The sequence below is a fragment of the Chrysochloris asiatica genome, unplaced genomic scaffold (assembly GCF_000296735.1).
Source record: "Chrysochloris asiatica unplaced genomic scaffold, ChrAsi1.0 scaffold00347, whole genome shotgun sequence".
In the NCBI taxonomy this organism is placed as follows: Eukaryota; Metazoa; Chordata; class Mammalia; order Afrosoricida; family Chrysochloridae; genus Chrysochloris; species Chrysochloris asiatica.
In genome coordinates, this window is record NW_006408865.1 from 1,398,426 (window position 1) to 1,408,124 (window position 9,699).

At 38.5% G+C, this 9,699-nt stretch overlaps 1 protein-coding gene and 1 pseudogene across 6 annotated transcripts in view; one reads left to right on the forward strand and one right to left on the reverse strand.

The window, feature by feature from the left end:
- Nucleotides 1–9,699, forward strand: part of APAF1 (apoptotic peptidase activating factor 1) — a 195,385-nt gene that overhangs the window by 105,246 nt on the left and 80,440 nt on the right. For 5 of the 6 annotated variants that reach the window (XM_006875933.1, XM_006875935.1, XM_006875937.1 and 2 more), the window contains exons 14-15: nucleotides 2,204–2,335; nucleotides 7,520–7,645. The exons of the other annotated variant lie outside the window; for it this stretch is intronic. In XM_006875933.1, the coding sequence (XP_006875995.1) occupies nucleotides 2,204–2,335; nucleotides 7,520–7,645 (258 nt within the window). The remainder of the gene's footprint in view (nucleotides 1–2,203; nucleotides 2,336–7,519; nucleotides 7,646–9,699) is intronic. 6 annotated transcript variants of the gene reach the window in all.
- Nucleotides 4,744–5,116, reverse strand: LOC102835415 (annotated as a pseudogene).

Here is a 9,699-nt window from a genome sequence, read left to right on the forward strand (position 1 = left end):
AAGTTTGGGTGTTCTTGTGCATCTCCCCTCACTTCATATCAGCTGGATGCTTCACTCTCAGCTCTATCCCTCTGTGGCTATGTCCTTGTCCATGGTCTCAAGTATCCCCAGGTCTCACTACACTTTGGACCAACCAGCCCTTCCTGTTCTTTCTCTCATCTCCAGGTCAGCTGGAGTCAATTGACTGTGGTCTAACTCAGCCCATTTCTTCATTGCTGCCTTTCCTCTTCTTCCACTCACCAATTGACCAGTGTGCTCTCCAGCAAGCTTACATGCCTGTTCATGTGTTCCTTTTGAGTTTCAGTCTCAGAGGGGAGTTTGTCCTGAAGGAACTCCTTGTCGTGTGTTAACAGCTGACTCTTAGTCTATGTACAGGTTCCTCATGACAACAATTAAGTATTCAGGAATACTCATTCTCTGTAATGTCCATAGCTTGACATGATCCACATAATTGAAAGTCTTTGCATTGTCAATAAAGCACAGGTAAACATCTTTCTGGTATTCTCTGCTTTCAACCAAGATCCATCTGACGTCAGCAGTGATATCCCTCATTCCACTTCCTCTTCTGAATCTGGCTTGAACCTCTGAAAGTTCTCTGTCAGTATATGGTTTCAGTAGTTTCTGGATTGCCTTGAGTAAAACTTTACTTGCATGGAATACAAATGATATTGTCTGATGGTTTCACCATTCTGTTGGGTCACCTCTTTTTGGAATGGGCACAAATATGGATCTCTTCCACTCAGTTGGCCAGGTAATTGTCTTCCAGATATCTTGGCATAGATGAGTGTGTGCCTCCAGTGCTACAGCAGTTTGTTGAAAGATAGCAATTTGTATTCCATCAATTCCTGATGCCTTGTTCTTTGTGAATGCGTTCAATGCACCTTGGACTTCTTTCTTCCTCTGTATCATTGGCTTTTAGTCGCATGCTACCTCTTGAAATGGTTAAACATTGACCATTTCCTTTTGGTAAAGTGACTCTTTTGATGCTCAGAATCTTACTCCTAGAATCCTTCAGTATTTCAAGTCGAGGCTTGAATGTTTTCTTCAGTTCTATCATCTTGAGAAATGCTGAATATGTTCTTCCCTTTTGGTTTTCTTATCCCAGGTCTTTGCATATTTTGTTAAAATATTTGATTGTGTCTTTTTGAGCTGACTTTCGAAATTTTCTGTTCAGTGCTTTTGCCTCCTAATTTCTTCTATTTGCTTTAGCATCTCTCTGCTGAAAATTTCAGTCTCTTATGACTTCCATATTGGTCTTTTACTTCTTTCTTTTCCTCTTAATGATCTTTTGTTTTCTTCCTGTGTGATGTTCTTGATACCATCCCACAACTCTTCTCGTCTTTGGTCTTTATGTCTAATGCATGAAATCTGTTCTTCAGATGATCTCTAAATTCAGGTGGGATATATACAAGGAGCTCTGGTAGCGTAGTGGTTACGAATCGGGTTGCGAACCTCAAGGTAAGCAGTTTGAAACTACCAGCTACTCTGCGGGAGAAAGATGAGGCTTTCTGCTCCCGTAAAGATTTACAGCCTCGGAAACCCTGTTCAGGGTTGCTATGGGTTGGAACCTACTTGATGGTACTTAACAACAACAACAACAACATATTTAAGGTTATATTTTGGCCTTGTTGTTACGTGCCGCTGAGTGGATTCTGACTCATAGTGCCCCTGTATAGGGTTTCTGAGGCTGTAAAGCTTTGCAGGAGCAGGAAACCTCATCTGTCTCCCTTGAGTTGATGATGTGCTCTAACAGTGGACCTTTTGTGTCACAGTCCTGTGCTTAATGTATGGAGGCTACCATGATGATAATTACTTTTTCTTGAGATCTACACAGTATACAAATTCTTGGATGTAATTACTCAACTTAATCATTCAGGCTCATCTTGCCATCCCATCTTTAGCACTTCTCTGCTGTTATACATAGGAACATATGAAACCTTGTCCTTGGAGAAACTTTTCATAGCATTTTAATGGTGCTGTTGAAAAATATATGTATGTACTTGCAGAAGAAAATATAAAAGATCATCCACACAAAATACTGCCACATTTTCGGGTTGCATTCTTTAGCTTTGTGTTCATTTGTGATAAGCAGTGTCATGACAGGCTAGAAAGCACCCTCAAATTGACTTATATTTGCTTTACCCCTTCCTCTTCCTTTGAAAGTATGGGCCACTGTAAATGTGATTTTCTCTGTTTGCTCTAGATTTGGAATTCTGTGACTGGGGAGTTAGTATATACCTGTGATGAGCACTCAGAGCAAGTCAACTGCTGCCATTTCACCAACAACGCTCATCACATTCTCCTAGCTACTGCATCGAGCGACAGCTTCCTCAAAGTAAGTGTGAAGGATGAGAGTTACGTATACACCACACAACAGCTCCTTTCTTTCCTGTCTGTTATAGTAATCAGGGCTCTTTTGTTTGCTGGTGTTAGAAATGATCATGTTAGTTTAGCCAAAAGAAAAAGATATTTTCTGGCATGACTGAAAAGTCTAGAGGAAGCCTGGCTTCAGGCATAGGTGAATTCAGGTGCTAAAAATATTTTCTCAGGCTCTTTCTCTTTGTTGGCTCAGGGTTGAGGTCTGTGTGGCAAGAATTATGGCCACTTTCAGCTCCAGGCTTAATCATAAAAACAGAGGAAGAGAAACCATCAATCTATCAAATTCCATAGTTTCATTTTAGGTAAGACTCATTGGCCTGGTTTGCATTCCCTATATATTGGTAAATGGCATCAGTGGCCAGGAGGATGGACTCTTTGGGGTTGACTAAGAGTCATAAGTCTAACCATATAGAGTTGTTGTTGTTGTTAAGTGCCGTCGAGTCGATTCTGACTCATAGTGACCCTGTATAGGGTCTCTGAGGAGCAGCTGAGGAGCTTGAACCACTGACCTTGCAGTTCAAATGGCTTTGCAGTCTGGCGCATTGACCCACAGTGCCACACTGACTTAAATCACAAGTGGAGCTTGATTTAATAGTTTAATTATTAAAAGAAAGTACAAAAAGATGCTGGCAGGGAAAGACAAAAAACAAAACTGTTCATTCAATATAGTTTAATAATATTTTGTAATTATAAATTATAAAGGATTATGCTATTTTCTCCTCATATGTCATACTGAGAAAAAAAAATGAAATTATCTGGGATCCCATAAAGATCTGTTAACTGTTTTTGAAATGTATTTTGATTTAATTTCTAATCTTTCTTTCTTTCTGATGTTACACCATCTTTGCAATGGGACTATATATATTTTTGGCAGGTAGCTTAGGACATTTCAATTTGGACATCATCAGACTATTTTGATGTAAGCTTAAAAAAGATTTTTGGAACTTTTGAGACAGTTATTAAAAATTGCTTCCCAACCTTTTCAGAAAGTGCAAAGATTTTAGTTTGTCAGAAGAAAACTTGCATAGATGCTCAGTGTGTAAAATCTAAAGTTAGTTGTTCTATGGTCTGTATTTCTTCTGTTCCTACTACTCCATCACTTACCCTACTTTCCCAGAATACTCATCATAGGGTCCCGCAGAGCACAATTCAAGAACACTGGACTGGACCGAAATATAGACAAATGTTGTTGTTAGGTGCTGTCACATTAGCTCTGACTCACAGCACCCTTATGTTCGACAGAATGAAACACGGCCTGCTCCTGAATCACCCTCGCACTTGTTTTGTTTGAGCCCATTGTGTATGTCTGTGTCAGTCATCTTGTTAGGAGTCTTTCTGTTTTTCTCTGATCATCTACTTTACCAAACACGATGTCCTTTTACAGGGGCTGGTCCCTCCTGATAATAACGTCCAAAGTGTCTGAGTATACTTTTAAGCCAAATATAGTAACATAAAAGTATCTGAAAATTATAACACTTTTATTTAGAAAAGCTTTGCCCTATATGAATTAACTCATTTTTTTTGGGGGGGAAAAAAGGCTGTTATACTATTTATGAATTGTTTTTATTTATTTTACTTTTTAAAATACTATTTTATTTGTACTCATGTATGACAAAAGGGTATATTATTTATCATGTTTATATACATGCCAATATAGGAAACAGCTAAATAATCACATCTAAATTTTATAGAGAACACACAAACATTGTAACACTGATTGGTTATAGATAGCAGAGTGGGGGGGAAGTCCTTAGTTATAATCTGAATTTTAGGTGAAGAGCAGCAACCTCTGAGTAGAATCAAATCAATAATCATAGATACTGTAAAATAATGTGTACATAGCAAAGTTAGTGATTGTACTGATTTTATTACTTTTGCTAAGCCATATTATTTTCCTCACATTCAATGCAAATAGATAAAACATAATATGAAGAAAAATATGCCCTCATTATTATTTACAATAAAAAGGGTCTACTTAATTCTGCAGGCCTGGGCATATTTTACAATAGGGATCACTTAATGGTCCCAGTGAATCATTACACCATTTTGATTCTGATCCACTGAAGAGAATCTCATCCTTACTTGGCGATGGAACTAAACTCCATGGGAGCTGTGATGGACGGAACCTTTTTGTGGTAGCCCCACATCGCACTAAATAATAAAAGGCTCTAAACAAGGAACTATAGCAATCAGTCTGTCCAGATATTATATCTATAGGCTCTTTCTTTAGTATACAGTAGAAAAGAGGGCCTTTCTTTGAGTACACAGATACAAGTAGTATTACAGTCTAGAGATTGCTGAATTGACATTTTTTCTGATATAATGAAGGTCCACATCGAGACCTCTCGGTTAAGGAAGTTCAGATTAAGAAACAGCCACAACTTGTTTCAATTCTTCAAATAATGGAGCAAGTTCCTTTTCTAGGCTGGCAATTAGTCCTGTATTGGCATTGCTGCTGGCTATGAAACTTACCATCAAAGGTAACCAATTCAGTTGAACCACCTGATAAGTGTTATAGTAACAGATAATACTTTTGTTTTTTGAAAGTCCAAGTTTGCTGCGTTGGTCTGTTGCAAGGGCAAAAGTAGATAGGAAGCCAAGTCTCAAAGCATGCTCTGGAGCATTATCACTGGCCACTTTAATAACAGGCACTCCATCTATCAGACATGACAATAGCATGGAGTCCTTCAACACTTGGTAATTTTTTATACAGGAATCTCTTTAGGTCATCCACCATGATGAACCCCTTCCTCCTGCAGGTTCAATCTCCACACCGAGGGTTTTGCTCCCGGGGATGCCCAGGTTCTCGCTGTCACTTCAGGGGCAGCCTCAGAGGCACGTTCCTCTTCAAATGGCTGTCACATGATTTTTTCCTATTTATGAATAGTTTTGATATTCCTTTTTTAACATTTTGTAGGTTAAGGAAGTTTTAATTTTTTCCTTTTAAATAGAAACAGAACTTTTAAAATTGTGTGGAGGAAGCTAATTGATCAAGGTTTTTAGTAAAGGACAAATTGTACTTTTAAGATTTACAGTACCACATATGCATTATCTAAAGGGCTCTTAAAAAGCACTTATAATTCTTAAATTGTGAGAATCCAAAAAATAAAATGTAAGTTTGAATGTATCTCCTTGTAACTTGCTTTATCTCAAGAACTGAGCTTTCCTAGGACATTGATGATGAAACCAGAGTTGTAGGTTATTATTAAGTGCTGTTGAGTCGGTTCTGACCCATAGTGACCCTGCACAGGGTTTCCGAGGCTGTAAATCTTTACGGGAACAGAAAGCCTCATCTTTCTCCTGTGGAACAGCTGGTAGTTTCCAACTGCTGACCTTGTGGTTCACAGCCTGATTCGTAAGCACTACGCCAAACAGGCTTAATTCATTTACTGATCATTTCCTAAAAGGCTGAAGTTTTTGGGTTTCTATGCTGCAGTGGTTAAAGGGATCAGCTATTAATAAAAATGTCGGGTGCTTGAACCCACTGGCTACTAGGTGGGAGAAAGATGTGTCAGTTTGCTTCTGCAAAGGTTTATAGCTTTGGAAACTCTTTAGGGCAGTTCTGCTTTGTCCTTTGGAGTTGCTATGAGTTGAAATTGACTTAATGGCTGTGGATCTGGCTTTTTTTGTTTGATACCAAGAGTAACTTTTTGGGTGAAATTATTTCTTCTTCAAGGCTTAATCAAGTTAGCATAAATCATGAGAGATGACTTTAGCCCCCTTTGCTTGCATTTTTTAAAATGCTTTTCAAACATGCCCCAAAGTACAGAGACTGATCATCAGCATTTGACAGCCGTACTTTACCCTTCCAAAGGCCACCTGAAGTTTGTTTGGATTTGCCTTTTCACAGACCTGTAGAAGAACTACAATACATGAGACCACAGGGGAAGAGTGAACAGATATATTACTAAACTACTGTTCATTACGTTTGATGTGAGAATGTCCTGACACTTATATTTGTATGTTTAGGATTTGCTCAAAAATGTTTTAATCAATTTTCCTCTGTAGTCTCAAATATTATCTTTCTTCCATAGGTTTGTTCGAAGTGAAATCCAAACATGCGCCATGTGGCACTTAGTTGTTATGTCTCTCCAGCCTCTCTTATTTTATAAAAGTTCCCCTGATCTTTTTTATGCTATCAATTTGTTAGAAAATTGGAGTTATTTGTCCTTTAGAATGCTTTACATTGTGAATTTGGTTTATTGCTTCATTGAAATATTGTTTAATGTAGTCTTCATAGCTTTTAAATACTGTCAAATGTGTCTACATCTAAAAATTATCTTTGTACATTTGGAGTCATAGTTTTATAGTGTTAATTAAGATTTTAGCCCAATTTGTAGGTTTAAGATTCCTATTGGAGAATCTTAAAAATGAACATTTTTTAGAGTAGATAGCATCTTTTTAAAAATGTGCTAATTTATATTACAGTTGCATCTATTCTTCCTTTATTGACTTATTTTGCATTTATGTAAAAAAAAACAAAACCCCAAAACTGCTTAAATCACCATAAAGTCAGGTAAGTACTGGTGTGTTTGGAGTGAGAGAGTGCCTCCCTCCTGAGGTCCAGGTTGTTGATCACTCTCATCCTATCCCTTCTCCCCAGTTTGGATTATAATGAAGCTAAAAGACAGATGGGGGAAGTGGCGTACAGGGCCTTGGACCTTTACCCTGCACGTGTGCTCCACATCCTGACTAATCCAGCTAGATCCCAAGGCTTATGCCTGCCCTGTCTGTGGTTTTCGGGCTGTGAGTCTGTGAGAAGGCTGCAGCCATTTCCCACAGACCTCGAGTTCCACCGTGGTTGTCCCTGGTGGATGGACATTTTCAAGAAGAGCAAGAACTTCTCAGGGGTTGTAGATTGGTTCCTTACTGGCTACAAATCCTGATCCAGTCAGCTCTGCCTGTGGTTTGAAATGGCACAAACTGACTAAGCCTCCTAAAGTATGGTAGATTTAGATGCAAATTTAAGGGATACTTCATTACTTGTTAATTCTAAATTCATGGCACTATTGTGTTACTATGAATTGAAATGTAACTGAAGAAGCTTAAATGGGAGGGAAGGAAGAACTCTGCATCATTTTTAACTTTTCTCTTCATTAAGTACTCAATTTTTAAATATTTTTCCTGTTTTCTTAAATAGCTCTGGGATTTGGATAAAAAAGAATGTCGAAATACCCTGTTTGGTCATACAAATTCAGTCAATCACTGTAGATTTTCACCAGTTGATAAGCTTTTGGCCAGTTGTTCAGCTGATGGAACACTAAAGGTATGTTTTTGTATGTCACTAAATGGATTATAGTTGTACAGAGAGTCTTACGATTTGGTTATGGAAATAGATGTCACATTTCTATAGAAAGAGTTTGTTCTTTCAACTTCCAGGTGCATATTTAGTACAATGGTAATTGCTTATCATGATTGTTTAGGAATGTTTTACAACTCTAAGCTTAAAGTTAATTTGTAAATTCTTAACTTAAATTTTACGCAGACCACAGGTATGGGTTGCACCACAGTGTTAGGAAAACAAATATCATTACCACAGGACCAGTAAATAATACCAAAATAAATGGAGTAAAGATTGCAGATGTCCGAGACTTTATTTGCTCCCATCAACCGTCAAGAAATCAGATGATGTATTGCTTTAGGTATATCTGCTGCACAAGATCTCTTTAAAGTGTTCAAGAACAAAGATGTCAGTTTGATAACTAACCCAAGCCATGGTATTTTCAATACCCTCATATGTATATGAAAATTGGACAGTGACTAAAGAAGACCATATAAGAAGTGTTGATGCATTTGAGTTATGGTGTTGGCGGAGAATATTAAAGGCACAATGTATTGTCAGAAGAACAAACAAATCTGTGTTGGAAGAAGTACAGCCAGAATTACAGAACCAGGAAGTGTTTTGTTCTGTTGTGCACAGGGTCGATGTTGGCTGGTACCAACTCGATGGCCTATAACAGCAACAACAATTCTGGTTTAGCCTTTCTATAATACTTTGGAAGTAATGGGGTCAAATTTGTTTTGGTTCTTTTTGTAACATTTACTTTTCCCATCTTTTATGTTATTGTTTTCTTGTTTTGTCTGTTGAACAGAAGTCTATTGAACGTTGTAGGGCTTAGCTGAAGACGCTATTATACTTTGCAATAGTCTATTCTTAATGGATTTTTGAATGTTCAGTAAAGTGTTGTGCTACAAATTTTGCTGTGCAACTCAAGTGGCCTTCTTTGATGCTGAATTATGGCTCCGTTCATTTTTAATGGATTTGCACTTTTCTCTACAGTTCCTGTTTCAGACGTTTTGTGCTATTCTTACTTCCCCAACTTTGTCACTGCCTCCCCATTCATGATTCTATGGAATTAAGTTTGCCTCATACATTATCAGAGGGTAAGCCCACTATCATGAGTCCCATCAAAAACTGTTGTAAAAATTGGCATCTTCCCTTCCTTTTTCCTCATCTCAGGGCCCTGAGACTATCATTTATGCCTACTCTTTGTTTCTTTCCTACTTCCCTGGCACCTTGCTTCATTGGTTATTTCTCTTCAGCTGTTCTTCTTTTTTGCATCATTTCCCACAACCTGCAGATGAGCTTTGTTGTTGTTAGGTGCCATCAAGTCAGTTCCAACTCACAGCACTACAGAAGGGGACACTGCCTGGTCCTGCACCATTCTCACAATTGTTATGCTTGAGTCCATTGCTGCTGCCACCGTGCCAATCCATCGTGTTGGGGTCTTCTTCTTTACAGCTGACCCACCACTTAACCAAGCAGTATGTCTTCTCCAGGGACTGGTACCTCCTGATAGCATGTCTGAAGTATGAGAGCTGATTTCTTGCTGTCCTGGCATCTAAGGAGCATTCTAGATGTACAGCTTCCACCAGAGATTTGTTTGTTCTTCTGGCAGTCCGTGGTATTTTCAGTACTCTTCCCCTAACAATATTCTGTTGTTGGGCCTATTGATTCCATTCCAACCGGTAGCAACCCTATGCACAGCAGAACGGAATCCTGCCTGATTCTGTACCATTCTCACAATCGCTGCTACGCTTGAGCCCATTGTCGCTGCCACTGTGCCAGTCCATCTCGATGGGGTCTCCCTCTTTTTCCCTGTTCCTCTACTTTACCAAGCATGATTTTCTTCTCCAGGAACTGGTCTCTCCTGGTAGCATTTCAAAAATCTGAGAAATGAAGTCAGGCCATCTTTGTTTCCAAGGAGCATTCTTTTTTTTAAAAAATGTTTTATTGTGAATTACATGATAGTTTACATGAGAGAACTTTAGTTTTACATTCATTCCATCGTATATCATCTCATTGCCATGGTTGCAATT